At 35.1% G+C, this 16,137-nt stretch overlaps 1 protein-coding gene across 1 annotated transcript in view; it reads left to right on the plus strand.

The window, feature by feature from the left end:
* The window catches only part of scarf2 (scavenger receptor class F, member 2), a 74,366-nt gene extending 64,214 nt beyond the window's left edge, over positions 1-10,152 (plus strand). The window contains exons 10-11 of the mRNA XM_073951983.1: positions 1,370-1,519; positions 4,332-10,152. Coding sequence (XP_073808084.1) covers positions 1,370-1,519; positions 4,332-5,416 — 1,235 coding nt within the window. The 3' untranslated portion in view covers positions 5,417-10,152. The remainder of the gene's footprint in view (positions 1-1,369; positions 1,520-4,331) is intronic.
* The last annotated feature ends 5,985 nt before the right edge of the window (positions 10,153-16,137 follow it).

Here is a 16,137-nt window from a genome sequence, read left to right on the forward strand (position 1 = left end):
GTTATGATTTGCATTAATTAAATAATTATTTTGGACAGTTTTATTTTACATGGTTAGGAGATGCAAAACGCAAACGTTTCAGCACAATGTCTTCCTCAGTGCTTGACAATCCTCGCATTCCACCCTCTTATTCTACAATTAATCACATTACGTCATTAGTTAGACGAGCACTCAATAGTTAAAAACATCTTGTTTTCGTTACAATATACTGCAATTAAACGCACAGGGGCGACGCAGTGGCGCAGCAGGTAGTGCTGTCGCCTCATAGCATGAAGGTCGCTGGGTCGAACCTTAACTCAGTTAGCGTTTCTGTAAGGAGTTTGCATGTTCTCCCTGCGTACAGGTGAATTGGGTAGGCTAAATTGTCCACAGTGTATGAGTGTGTTTATAAGTGTGTGGATGTTTCCCAGAGATCGGTTGCAGCTGGAAGGGCATCCGCTTCGTAAAAATGTGCTGGATAAGTTGGCGGTTTAATTAATAAAGGGACTAAGCCGACAAGAAAATGAATGAATGAATAAACACACAGAATATTTTCCTTTACCTTCAAAAGTATTATCTCCATTGTACAGGAAAGTAACATTGTAAGTGAGGCCAACAGGGGGCGCTCAACCTGCAGTCTGTGTGGCTCCTAATGCCCCATATATATATATATATATATATATATATATATATAATTCAAATTTGTTACAACTTCCTGTCCAGGGACTACAGATGTAAATTAGCTTTATAGCTAACTCTGGCACAACGTGTCATGTTGTACATTGTCCCTGTATAAATAAATAAATAAATGATTCTGTATGAATTATATAACAAACTGTATAAATGTGCTTCAGTGTTATACAAGAAAAATACATTCAATCTTTAATTTGTATATACCTTTATATTATACATATGTTGTTAATATATCCTACATAAAACTGTTTTGTAATGATATTTTGTACTGATTTTATTTAACTAAAAATTATTTTATTAACTGTCTATGTTGGTATAAAATTTGGGTGGGACTGTGCATTCATTTTACCAGATCACATCTATGTTATTTAAAAAGCACCAAACCAACTTTAAACAGCAGTGTTAACCCTGACCTGTACACACCAGAACTAATTCCCAAGTCTTCAGAGGCATGCAGATCATTCCATACCAGCAAGCTTTTGAAGTCTGATGTTTCACTCAGTCAATGCTGGCTTTCATACAGATTCTCCATGCTCCACTATTTGCCCCAGTCAGCCACTAAAGTGGACTCCAGTAGAGCCCAAACATCATCACACGTCGTCAATGAGCACTTTGTGCAAAGAGAAACCCAAAGAAATGTCCTCCACTGATTTGACCTGACCTCTCTGTTTTGTTTCCCCCTTGTCCAAACCCTTAGTCACCCACCACGATCCTGAAAACACCTTCAACAGTATCATCGAGCCTCCATCTGTGGTGGACCAGCCTTCTCCGTCATGGTCATCCCAGGAATCTTTCTCTTCCTTCGAGAACAGCGAAGACGGGCCGGTTTACTGCGTACCCCATGAAGGTGAGGATATAAGGCATCTGTTTGCACAACATGGAAAAGAGATTAAGGGAGTTTAGAAATCTCTTGACAATTGACCCAATTCGGCAGTAAACATTTGCCCTGTGGGTGCGTCTATCACGTGCATTGAGATAATAAACACTCTAAATGCTATAAATGGCCGAGTCAGCTGATGCAGCGCTTTCAGGATGTGACTCAGGAGTTTCTGCACAAATTGTGGCGTGGGAGATGCTGAAATACTGATATAAAAGCACTTTAAGGAAAATACTGAGGCACTGTTTGATGATATGGTGAATTTTGGTGGTTGTAAGCATATAATATTCTTTTGTTGTTACTAGAAGTACTTCTGTAGAGTACAAATGTACAGTTAAATGCAGATTTATTTTACCCAATTTCTGTTAAACAAAGATTTTTCTAAACATAATAGTTTTAATAACTCCTTTCTAATAACTGGTTTCTTTTATCTTTGCAATGATGACAGTATTTAATATTTGACTAGATATTTTTAAGACACTAGTAATTAGCTTAAAGTTACATTTAAAGTCGTAAGTAGGTTAAATAGGCAAGTTAGGGTAATTAGGCAAGTCATTCTCTAACTATAGCTTGCTCTGTAGACAATAAAAAAGTGTGTGTATATATATATATATATATATATATATATATATATAGCGACAGTGTACAGCCATTTTCAGATGTCTCCAGAGATGTTTAATAAGATTTAGGTCTGGGCTCTTGCTGGGCCACGCAAGGACATTCAACAAGTTGTGAAGCCACTGCTTTGAGACATTGTCCTGCTGGAGGATGAACTGTCGCCCAAGTCTGAGGTCAAGGGCACTCTGAAGCAGGTTTTCATTCAGGATGTCTCTGTACATCGCTGCATTCATCTTTCCCTCTATCCTGACTAGTCTTCCAGTTCCTGCTGCTGAAAAACATCCCCACAGCATGATGCTGCCACCACCATGCTTCACTGTAGGGATGGTATTAACCTGGTTTTCTGCAAACGTAATGCCTGGCATTCACTCCAAAGAGTTCAATTTTATCTGTGGAAACAAAATGTCCCTGAGCTCAATTTGGAGCTTCATGGCAAAGGCCATCAATACTTATGGACATGTGATTTTTCAGTTTTTTTTATTTTTAATAAATTTGCAACAGTTTCAAAACTCTTTTCACATTGTCATTATGGGGTATTGTGTGTAGAATTTTGAGGGAATAAATCAATTTAATCCATTTTGGATTGCTGCCACCACCATGTTTCACTGTAGGGATGGTATTAGCCTGGTGATGATCGGTGCCTTGTATTCTCCAATCGTAACACCTGGCATTTACTCCAAAGTGTTCCTTTTTAGTCTCATCAGACCAGAGAGTTTAGTTTCTTATGGTCTGAGAGTACTTTATATGCCTTTTGGGAAATTCCAAGTGGGTAGTGTCTTCCGACTGGCCACTGTACCTACAGGCCTGATTGGTGGATTGCTGCAGAGATGGGTGTCCTTCTGTAAGGTTCTCTTCTCTACACAGAAGAACGCTGAAGCTCAGACAGAGTGACCATCAGGTTATTGATCCCCTCCCTGACTAAGGCCCTTCACCCTCGATCACTCAGCTTAGATGGCCAGTCAGCTCTAGGAAGAGTCCTGGTGGTTCCAAACATCTTCCACTTACGGATGATGGAGGCCACTTGGCTCATTGGAACTTTCAGAGCAGCATTTTTCCTGTAACCTCCCCTAGTCTTTTGCCTCGAGATGCCTTGCGCTTTGACATGCACTGTCAACAGTATAAGAGGGGGAACACATCAAACTTATAAAACATTTGAGGGCTCATAGAATCAATCTAAAGGCAGAGGATAGCCGTGACTAAGTTTACATGGACACCAATACTCAGATTTTAATAAGATTAAGACAATACTCTGATTAAGAGTCTACCATGTAAACAGCGATTTTTGATTACCTTAAAGGACCACAGACACCAAAGTCATGAACTGCGGAGGTTTTTTCTTTTTATTTGGCGTGCGGTATCACATTCGATTGAAACAACACTCCTCCACCAGTCCTTACTTCATATTCTCATTCAATACCTCAGTTTGTTGCTGAATAAAAGTGAAACTGCCAAACTGAAGTGAAAGTCAACAAATGTTAAATTAAAATTACCTGAAACTGCGAAGGAAATAGGTTGGTGACGCAATGACGTTAATCAATCTATTTTCTATAACATTTAACATGAAATCATGAAATGAAAACTTCAAAAAAGTAACTCATTTATTGTCTTGTTCAGATTAAGGCAAATCGTTTAATAAGGCAATAATAGATTACTAACATCCATGTAAACATGATCACAAGCCCCAACCCTTGAAAAACAACCTTCCTGACAGCCTTCCACAGGTTAGTAGAAAGGTAATGTTAATTGTATAATGTAAATCTTGCATTCATGCTAACAAACACATGATCAAAAGAAATATATAAATGCAATTAAAATATATAAAATATGAATTGATGTTTAATTTAAACTTATTATAAATGAACAATTTAATAATAAATTTATTTTGATTAAAATATTTTTGTCAAATAATTGTGGCTCAAAAGTATTGGTTCAGGCACCGTTTTAAAAGTATCAATGTTGCACCGGTATTGAAATCACCCCAAACGATACCCAACCCAAGTAATGTACCAATCTTACACACTAAAATTATATACGGTTATAATTTTCAGACTAATCAAACAATGATGAATGTCAAAAAGATATTAAAAAATTGCCTGATATTATGTCCAGTTTATTTTCAGATGTCTTCATTAAAGTCATTCATTTACTCCCATTTTTCTTGCAGAGACTACAAACGAAAGTTGTGAAAAGCGCAGTTCTAGTGCCATTCCAGAAACATCATCGACACCTAATGAGGACGACGCAGGCGAGTACACATCCCTCAAAGAGACAAGAGAACCCACAAAAACATTTGTAAGCGATGGGACGGAGCAGCCTCTGCTCAAGTCTTCCGACAGTGAGTGCTCCACCAGCGGTTCTGAGTCCACCATCGCAGCCGTTTACGCCCATGTCGCCCGCCTTTCCAAACACTCCAAAGAGGACGACGACAGCGCCTCGCCAGAGAAGACCAAAGAAAAGACCAAACCTCGTCCTCCAGACCCTTCCACCAAACCAAAGGTGTCCTGGATCCACGGAACATCTGGAAACAACCCACCAGAGACTCCTTCACCACAAAAAGAAAAGAAGAACAGCTCTGAAGGTTCTGGAAAGGGTGACGAGAAGCAGAGATCGAAGGAGAGATCCAGCAAGAACCGGGAAAAGCATCAGGATAATAAAAAAGCAGACGAATCCCCTAGCAAAAGCATCTCTCACAAAGCTTCGGACACCATTGAGCATCTCAACGGAACATTCCAGAACGCCCTGAAGAAGATCGGAAACTTCCATTCAGATAAGAAAACTAATGACGCCAATAAAGATCCACCCAAGAGCCCGAAAATCATGCACCCTCACATGAACTCTGAGGCCGCCACGCTACTCGCGGCTCAGCTAAAAGAAAAAACCCAAAGCCTTAACCGAAATGAGGGTCTCACAGTGGGCATCAAACCCAACGGCATCTCAACACCTCAAGCCAACCGAGAGAAACCCACGCCACCTCAAAAAACCAAACGCTCCGCAACCGGGACCAACAAGCCCCTTCTTCCCACTTCCAGCAACCTCCAGAAGATGGTGGCTCCTATTTCAGACTCTACTCCTGAAGCCAAAAGCCCAGAAAAACAAGGGCTCAATGGGACCAGAGTTGAAGGAGATGCCACACCCAGGAAAACACCCATCAAAAAACCACCGAGGAAGAAAGGAAAGGAGGGAACGCCGGAGACGGAAGGCAAAACCACTCCAAAGACGGCCATTATGCCACCTCAGACTGTCAAATAGATCCATGTTTGGTGCGCTCATTTTTGAGAACGATTACAAACGTACACTTTCTCTATTCTTTTGTTTCAAACTATATAGGAATTGGATGGATTTTTGGTTTCTTTTATACGGATGAGCTGCTTTTAGGATTTAATATTTTGAAGGATCGCGGTTCTTGCTAACTCTTTGAAGTCCTGGAATCGGAAAAAACGTCAAGGCTTAAAAAAAGGAAGAGTAAATGCATTTAATAAGCTCATTTTTGTACGCTCTCAGTTTCACGTATGCATTACTCCACCAAATTTCCCAACGCTTCTTTATGCATTGTTTGATCAGCAGGTTTGTTTGTCTGAAAAGTTTGTATTTAGCACGGTATTCAGAGGTGTAAAGTATGAATCAAAGGTACTTTAAAGGTACAGGAGGAATGATGCAGATATTAAATCTCAGGCCATATTCACATGTATATTCAATATCTTTTAATAGATGTCATGAAGGAAATAGTTTGCTTTGTTTCAATGACACTTATGTTCATCAATGCTGCACCTAGCATCATGCTTTTTAAGCTTAAATTGACTCTTGCTAATCCACAGGGACATACATATATTTGCTGCTGAATTGAAACAGTAAAGCTTGATTTAATTGTTTCTATAAAGCACTCGGTAACACATTCGTTTTAGTCCTAATGAAGTATCAAATAGATTTGGTTGAAGGAAGTCCACCAAAGCCAGATGAATATGCACTTCTGTGATGCTGCATTTTTAGGGATGCACTGAATTTGTCGGTCACCAAAAACATCTGATAATTATTATCGATTGTTATGACCCACGGCGCATGCCTTGCACGTAGCAATGCATTTATACTTCTGTGTGCTGTTTGTGTTGCTCTGCAATAACACTTCCAAAACAATCTTAATCTTAGCCACTCGTAATGTTTTTTGGGGGGTGAAGATTTGGTCACACTTTATTTTGATGGTCCGTTTGTTGAATTTAAGTCACATTACATTTACATGCCAACTAATTCTCAATAGATTATAAGTAGACTGTTAGGTTGGGGTTATGGCTTAGTGTAAGTTGACATGTACTTGCAAAGTTTCATATAGTCAGTTAAATGTCTGTTTAGCAGCAGTATCAACAGATATTAAGCAGACAGTCTAGTAATACTCAAATGGACCATCAAAATAAAGTGTTACCGAATTTAGTGCAGAGCCCTGGGGATTGAAGAGAGGCTGGATTGACCAACAACCCTTACCCTCTAGATCCGAAGTTTGTTTTTCTAATGTTTTGATGCTATAAAAACAGTTTAGTAGAGCTGGTACACTGAAAAAAAAAATATTCAGAGATGATTCCTTGGATTTACTCAATTTTTTTACGTTAAGTGGTTGTAAACAATTTATTTGTGTTGAATTTAAACAAACAAATTAAGTTGAACATTATTAAACTGAATTTGTTTGTTTAAATTCAACACAAATAAATTGTTTGCAACAGTTCTGCATGCAACACTTTTTTCAGTGTAGTTTTTCAATATCGTGCCCCCTTTTTTGTGATAAACAGCACAGGCCCCAAACTACTTGTAACATTTTGGCTTCACTTTTTATTGACTTCCGAATTCGCAGCACTTCCATTGGAAATTATTAAAAACAAAACATTCTCTGGGATAAAAATGCTTTGGTGGATACAGGCCCCAAGTCAATTTCTGCTGGCATTCAGGCTGTCTATAAGCTATTATTAGTTCCAAAAATGTAAAATCAGCACTTAAATAAATAATTCTTCAGTAACTACCTTATATCTCAATCATTGAGCTTTCTTGCATATCTCACATGCTTATCTATACATGACCAAAGGTGCATAGTAACTTTGGCATTAGAAAGGAGCATTTTAGGAAATATTTGTTTTACATAACTGCCATAGTTGGCACTACCTGACAAAAGTCTTGTCGTTGATTCCAGTTGCAAGAGCAACAAATAATAACTTGACTTCTAGTTAATCATTTGGAAAAGTGGCAGAAGGTTTTTTCAGATGAATCATCTATTGAACTGCATCCCAATCCTCACAAATACTGCAGAAGATCTATTGGAACTCGCATGGACCCAAGATTCTCACAGAAATCAGTAAAGTTTGGTTAAAGGAAAAATCATGGTTTGGGGTTATATTCAGTATGGGGGCGTGCGAGAGATCTGCACAGTGGATGGCAACATCAACAGCCTGAGGGATCAGGACATTTGTGCTGCCCATTACATTACAAACCACAGGAGAAAGCAAATTCTTCAGCAGGATAGCGCTCCTTCACATACTTCAGCCTCCAAATCAAAGTTCAAAGCAAAGAAAGTCAAGGTGCTCCAGGATTGGCATGCCCAGTCACCAGAATAAACATTATTGAGCATGTCTGGGGTAAGATGGAGGCTTTGAAGATGAATCCAAAGGATCTTGATGAATGCTGGGAGTCCTGCAAGAATGCTTTCTTTGCCATTCTAGATGACTTTATTAATACATGATTTGAGTTCTTGCAGAGATGTATGGATAGAGTCCTCCAAGCTCATGTGAGTCATACACAATATTCATTCTTTTTCCACTGCACCATGACTTTATATTCTATACTGTTAATTATTTCTGTTAAATGACTTTTGTCTAAGCAAAGTCAGACCTTACTGTCCTAATTAAATAATTAAAATCAAGGCATGATCATATTTTATTTTCCTAAAATAAGCGTAATCTAGGGGCCTTTGTCTTTCATATAAGCCACTTCTGATACCAAATGATCGACTAGAAGTCAAGTTATTATGTGTTGTTCTTAAAACTTGGATAGGCAACAAGACTTTTGTCAGGTAGTGTAAATATATGTGGGACAAAGCTGAAAATTGTCATACATTTTTGACCATGTTTTACAGAATACACTCGCTGAATTTCCATACAGTGTAACAATAGTTAATATCCTTGGGGAAAAACCATATTAAAGAATCCAGTGCAGCCTCAGTACATGAATTAACTGTCATTTGCATCTTTATACTTTGCCACTATCATTTAAACCACTAGATGTTACACATTTGTCAGAAAAAATAAATGTTTTTAGTAATTTAAACGTATAAAATTTCGTATGAGTGCTTATATATTTATATACTGCTTTATAACAAGTACAGGTAAGAATAAGTAATATGTCATTTCATTTTTACATTAATATATCATTTACGCTGAATGACGATGGAACAGAACACATCTGTCACAAAAGATTTGCTTTAATTGCATGTAAAATGCTTTCTATGTGTATAACTTTACATTTGTTCATTTCATTTTGATGCAGACACTAAAACTGGCCGTCTCATCTGTAGCTGTAGGCCTTACAAACATTATTTACCAAAGAAGCAATACTTAACCTGCCACAGATACAATCATAAGGCCTGAAAGACGGCAGCATTAATTCCTTAGATTTTATGTATACAATGACAGTTCATAACTACACTGTAAAAAAATAAATACAATAAATGTTTTCGTATATATTGTTTTCCATTTATTTAGAGTTGTGAATTGCATTATGAGATCTGGATCTCTGATGACTTTTGATGCTAAAAATTCAACCCTACAGTTGAACAAAGTGACTTTTATTGTCATGTTAGTAGTTTAAAACAACAAAGATATAATATGTAGAGAAATAAGTCTGTAAAATAACAGAAAACGTACTGGGAGTTTATTACAAGGGTTTGTCGCGTAATATACACCAACCCATACAATAAATCACTTTAAACTATTAAAAATGTTAATAAAAGTCACTTTTTTTTTTCAAACTTTAAGGATAAAAATGCTGGAAGAAAGATCAAGATCCCATAATGCAATAAATAAATGGGACAAAAGAAATAAAATTAATAAAAAATACAGAAAACTGCTAATTTATGGATTTATTTTTTATTTTTTTTGCAGTGTATTAAGTATTTTTGGTTTCGATCTGAAACACCCCAGAGCACTTGCAAATATTTTAGCATCAAACCAAAATAATAAAAAAATAAATAAAAGAAAGAAATGCAGTAATAGTTGACTAAAACGTGTATGAATGCCTACATTTTGATGAAGAGCTGCAAATTAAATGTGCCTAAAGCATTTATATATATTTTCTTCTCCACAAAATTTGACATTGTAGTGTACAGTAACTGCCATTTCCTTCTTATGGTACCTTCTATTTTTCTACATGCTAAGATATTTTGTAATAATATTTGTACCTTCATCTGTAAGCTGTGCTTATACAACTTATATCCTGCTTTATTTGTGTGTGTCAAATGAACTGGTTTTCAAATTTGATTACATTCTTTGTTGTTGTTGTTGTTGTTTGTATAAACATCAGGTACGTTTGATTTTTATCATTGAAATATCCCTCAACGTCTTCACGTTTCTCTGTGGATGTTATTGTTTTTTTTTAATGAACGATAAACTGCATGATGCAGAGGTCAGTGATTGGTTAAATATCTATGCATGTTGTGTTTGTTCGTACTGCCTTTCTTTACATACGACAAAAAAACTACTTTTCATGTTTTTTTGCACGAATTCACATTACCAGTCGCAGTATATGATTTACAGAAGTATAAACAACAGATTTTTCTCTGCTCTTGACTTCAGAGACATCTTTTGACTGGAGCTCGGCTATAAAAAAATATGGAGCATTATCAATAACACACATTAAGTCCATTTCTTTTGTCCTGATTGTTTGGAGTTTCTGTTGTTGATGTGTGGTTGTTCAGTTACCGTATTTGAAATAAAAGCAAACCTGTAGCTCATGAATCTAGAGAGTTAACATATTACATGGCTCTTCCTTCACTAGATCTGAACATTTGGATATGTTGTGTTTGACTTTTAATGAAGGGCTTTGGGATTTGGAGCAACATGAAAGTAATTTTATAATTTTTGGGTGAACTATCCCTTTAAACACAATATAGTTAAGAAATATTTTGCTATTGTTTGAGTTTTTAGATAATATTTATTGTTATAGCCAACTAGTAAGTTTAGTAGTGCTAAATAGAGGTATTGGGAAAATGAAGAGCAAATGTAACCATCTTAATAATATTCAAATTTACATATAGTTGAAGTCAGAATTATTTGATTTTTCTTCTTTTTATAAATATTTCCCAAATGATGTTTAACAGAGCAAGGAAATTTTCACAGCATGTCTGATAATATTTTTTCTTCTGGAGAAAGACTTATTTGTTTTATTTTTGGCTAGAATTAAAACAGTTTTTAATTTTTTAAGAACATTTTAAAGGTCAAAATTATTAGCCTATATATATATATATACACATATATATATATATATATATATACATATATACATATATATATATATACATACATATATACATATATACACACATATATATATATATATATATATATATATATATATATATATATATATATATATATATATATATATATATATACATATACACATATATATATATATATACACATATATACACATATATATATATATACACACACATATATATATACACACACATATATATATATATATATATATATATATATATATATATATATATATTTATGTATATATATATATATATATATATATATATATATATATATATATATATATATATATATATATATTTATGTATATATATATATATATATATATATATATATATATATATATATATATATATATATATATATATATATATATATATATATATATATATCCATTCTCCTGAACCTCACACCGAAAAAAAATCATTCAAAGATGATTCCTTGGATTTACTTTTTTTTTTTATGTTAAGTGGTTGTAAACAATTTATTTGGGCTGAATTAAAAAAAAAACAAATTAAGTTAAACATTATTAAACTTAGTTTGTTTGTTTAAATTCAACACAAATAAATAGTTTGCAACAGTTCTGCATGCAACACTTTTTTTTCAGCGCTTATAAGGGCAATCTGCTACATCATAGTCTCTTCAGAACACTTCTACTATCCCTGAATTTTGCTCATTTGTCCACTAAATGATCTCCCCCTATGAGCTCAGAGCAGAGGATCATGGGCAGGTTTTCAGGAGCTCTGGTCATCTGCTCATCAAGCTCTACAGGGCCCAGAGGACTCGCTGGCACAACAGGCCCTTTCATTCGCAAACACTGCGCAGTCTGTGTGAGGGGCCCTGCAGTTAAAGCATCATGCGCTGCCTATTTCTGCTACATTTTAGACACTTTTTTTTTTTTTAAGTTAAGAGAGAGGCAGAGAGGACTGAAAAAAGCAGCCACGATTTTGTGGGCAAGAAGCAATACAAGATTGTGTGATCAGTAATTAAAAGCAGAGATGTTTAAGCATCCAGACACACACTTCTACGCTGCACACATGCTAGAGCTTCTCTTACACATTCATTTACACACAGCTCTGTTTCTACATGAACACAACTTTAAAATCACATGCTGGAGTGGCATTTTAGGCAATGTAAAAACTGAAAAATAACAAATCATTGGATTTACTCTTTTTTTTAAGGTAATTGGTTGCAAACAATTTACTTGGGTTGAATTTAAACAAACAAATTAAAGGTGCAGTAGGTGACTGTCTTCAGAATTTTTTTTTTTGTTGTGCTGCTTGAAAGTCTCTTCACATTCCAGTAGTAATGATTATAGTAAATGATCTAAAAATATTCATATGTTTTTTTTATATTCTAGATAAGGCATAAGACTAAAAAAATGTTCATCCAATTAAAAAGTTTCAGGCCGACAAATCCCATAATTCTAATAATTAGCCCAAACTGTATGTCAGCAAATGCAGATTTGTACAACTGCGCACCTCCGTTTACATAGATCTGCCGATGTTCATGTGGACACAAGTGACAGCAGTAAAAACAAATGCTGAATCAAAACTTGTTAAAATCCTGAATCAATATTGGAGTTACTTTTGCACGCTGGAGGAAGGACGACACCATGGCTGAAGTATTTCTTTTAGACAGGTAATGTTAACGCAAAGCTGATGTAGATTGAGATGTTATGAATGGGTTATATGCTCAGAAGTGTTGTTCAGCCACTGAAATCTCCCGGTGACAGACTAATGTGACTTTTTTCAGTTTTATAAAGCCTTTTATAGCATCGATAATGTAGATTTTTATTTAGTTTAACAACAAAACAGAAGTAAATAGCGCTATTGCGCCAAGCCTGCTTTATTGAGCTGAAGTTCAATTATATTCAAATTGTTTCATTTTTGAACAATGACATCCTGAGATGCGCTCCCTATATTGTTTACCATGCTAATTTGAATATTTGATTTGAAATAGCATGTAAGTATGGCTTAGTACTAAGTATTAGTCAAGTGTCAGAACGATGTGGTCTGTGCAATAAATGTTAACATAAATATAAGTTCGAAACCATCTACTGTGTTTGATTGTGCAACTATAGTAATTAGGCCTGTAATCATGAATCACGGTTCATCTGTGGTTCGGAACAGACGTGACCCTCAGATTAAAACATTTGGTCCCACTTTATATTAAGTGGCCTTAACTAATATGTACTTACATAGGAATTAATAGTTTGTTACAAAGTACTTATTGTGTAAATACATGTATTTACTGTGTACTTATGCTTGATTAAATACCTGTATGTAATTACATCTGTTGTTAACTTTTGTAATTACATTTGTAAATAAACTGTTGACCATCCCTTACACCTTAACCCACCCTTAAACCTACCCATGCCTACAAACCTGTAAATAACCCAACCTCTATCCCAACTCAAAAGCACCACAAGTGTTCTGAAATACATTATAAACACAGTAAGTACATTGTATTTATTTTCTGATGTAAGTACATAGCAGTTAGGGACACTTAATATAAAGCGGGACCACTTTTTTTTTTTACCTGTAGATTAACCCTACATTTTTGTAATGATCGCAGAGAGAGAGACAGATTTACGCCTCTCCCGTAAATCAAATCACATGTATGAAAGCATTTAGGCTTTCCTGTAAAATATAATGATGATGGAAGAAGTTGTGGTAGGTTATTCGATATAGTGGCTTTCTTATGTTATTAAAGATGTTTTCTGTCACTAATCGTTTAGCCTGCATTATTGCATTCAGTATAAGCTGCACAATTAATCATTAAAGATCAGGATCTTAACACTCAAACAAAATCAATTATAAATGATGGTGATTTGCATATGTTTATTAATCCTTTGAATCGCTGCATTCAAATCTGTGTTTGACAAACTTAAAAATCTAAATCAGTCTTTTGAGTTAATTATGAAGTTACAAACAGTCAAATAACACAGCAGTACTGGCATAACAGTTTAAAATTTAGATTTAACCACCGATGTTTATGCTACAGAATAAAATCACAGTCATATGCAATTAATGACGCTCAAAAATTTAAGTTGTAGGCAGCAATTACATTATTTTTAACCACAGGTGGCGGCAAACAGCCATCAAAAATATGCCACTGAATAATTCTTTACAAATGAAACATCTAGTAATGAAACATGACGTTTTATGATAAACTGAATCATTTGTTGAAAATAAGACTAAAAATAAATATGGGTTGCACAAAGTATAATGTACGATTTCTACATTTAGCGTTATCAGCAACAGTAGTAGTACCAGTGAACTTTTCAGTGTTAAATATTTTACACTTTTTTTTATTCAGCTGATTATTTCTTCATTTTATTTTTACTAAAATTACAGGTTGTAATTAGGGATGTCCTGATCAGTTTTTGTTCCCTAAGTTAACTTACTAGTTTGTATGTTTTTTTTTTACAAATTTAAGTAGATTGAACAAAAAACTATTAAATTGTTCCCTCAAATAAACTCAGGGATTGTGTTGATTCAGCTTCAGATTTTATATAAGAGTTTGAACAAACAGCAAACTCATTTTTTGAGTGCACTAATATTACAGAATCTAACTCTTCTGTTAATTTGACGTGCTTCTATTGCCTTTGTTTGTAAAGCGCTTCAGATAAAAGCATCTGCTAGATGAATAGATGTAAATGTAATGCACACTGCATTTAATTCATAATGCGACCAACAGCAGTCAAGTACTGGGAAAGTCATTGACTGCACTTCTTCCAAGGAAAAAAAAAACCTGAAAATATTTCTGAAAGTATTCCCAAAACAAGCTTTTTAGAAGCTACCGAAGACCTAGTTCATGAAAACAAACAAAAAAATCTCCTAAGATGCAGAATTATAAGAGTCATCTATGACAAATGAGTTTTGCGAGGAGTGTAAACATACTGTATACCTCTCATTTCAGACCTGGAGCTCCGTCACAGTAGAGTTCAGCAACACACTGAATACACATCTGGTAGCCATTTCAGCTCTGAGCAAAAAAAGAAAAAGAAAAAGAAAAAAAAATAGAACAGAAAAGAGAGGGGGGGGGGAAATTTATGAGTCAAGGCAGAAAAAAAGACAAATATTTTCTGCAATGCAAAGCATAAAAAAAATCAGCGGGCTTGAGTTACACTTGAAAGAGGCTGAGAAATGTGCTTTGTTTGTTTGTTTTCCTCCCAAACAGAAATGGAAGCGATCGTACATACTTTTGTATGTTTTGGTGCTCTGGAAAAGTGAGCCGCTCGACCTGTTTAAGCAGCTTTTCATAGGAAACAGACTATTGAGCAGCCGACAGACTCCAGAGAGAAAATGATTCTATAATAAAGGCTGACAACGACATAACTTTGACATAAATCATGTGCTTATGCTCCAGGTGGGAAAGCAAAGCTCTCTTCTTGTGTCAGTAGGATGTTCGGCATCTTAAAAAGTATTGCAGACCTTTGTTAAGTTCATATTTCTTTTAAATGGTTCCAAATTGGTGTCGCAAAAATGATTAGATGATAATGTGGTGACCTCATTATCATTCTCATAAACTGCTGTAAAAACACACTGACCCAGGGGCCAGAAATAGACTTAAAATATCGAATGAATCATTAACTGAATCATTGAATGAATCACTAACTTAATAATAATGGAGACTCATCACTGACGTTAGGCAAAAATACAACCTTTACGGCTACAACCGTGACATTAGTTTCAGACAAAACTGCAATGTATTTTACTAATGAATATGTCATGTAAAAACACTTTACAAACACATTATATCGATATTTTGTTCATTAATTTGAACAGAAACCTATCTATCTAAATGAAAACTTAGATAATCAAAAATGAGCATCATGTCTGTGTCTGCACAGAGATCAAGCCTCTGACCTGAGAATGTGGACATTATGGTGTTTTTGAAGTAGAACTTAAAACCTAATTGGATATTTAAAATTTCCTTAGAAAGGACAAGCCTGTTTATCTTTCACTAGTCTACAGATTTATTTAATTTTTGTTTACTTGGTTAAGATGGCTGCTCTAAAGAGAACATTTTTTTCTGAATAGTCTATATTGGAGGTATTTATTTAATTTTTGTTGTTTACTCAGGTATCATGACTGTACTAAAATGTGATGGCAAATTTAACAATGAAAAAAGTTTAGTTTTTCTTGTCATTAAGTGAATATATTGTTCCTTAGCATTGCCGTTAAGATGACATCAACCCTAACCCTACAGCAAACAGAAACTGAACCGTGGCTCCAAAACCGTGAACTGAACCGTGCCTTTGGTGCATACCTGTCAACCCTCCCGTTTTTCCCGGGATTCCCCTGTATTTTACTGTTCTATCCCGCTATGATCCCTTAAAGGTATTTTCCCGTATTTCTCCTGTATTTTCAGTCTTTTTTAGAACAGCCGAGCCTCCCTATACCCAACCCATACTGCCGAACCACCAGG

Source organism: Danio rerio, chromosome 5 (assembly GCF_049306965.1).
Source record: "Danio rerio strain Tuebingen ecotype United States chromosome 5, GRCz12tu, whole genome shotgun sequence".
Lineage (NCBI taxonomy): Eukaryota > Metazoa > Chordata > Actinopteri > Cypriniformes > Danionidae > Danio > Danio rerio.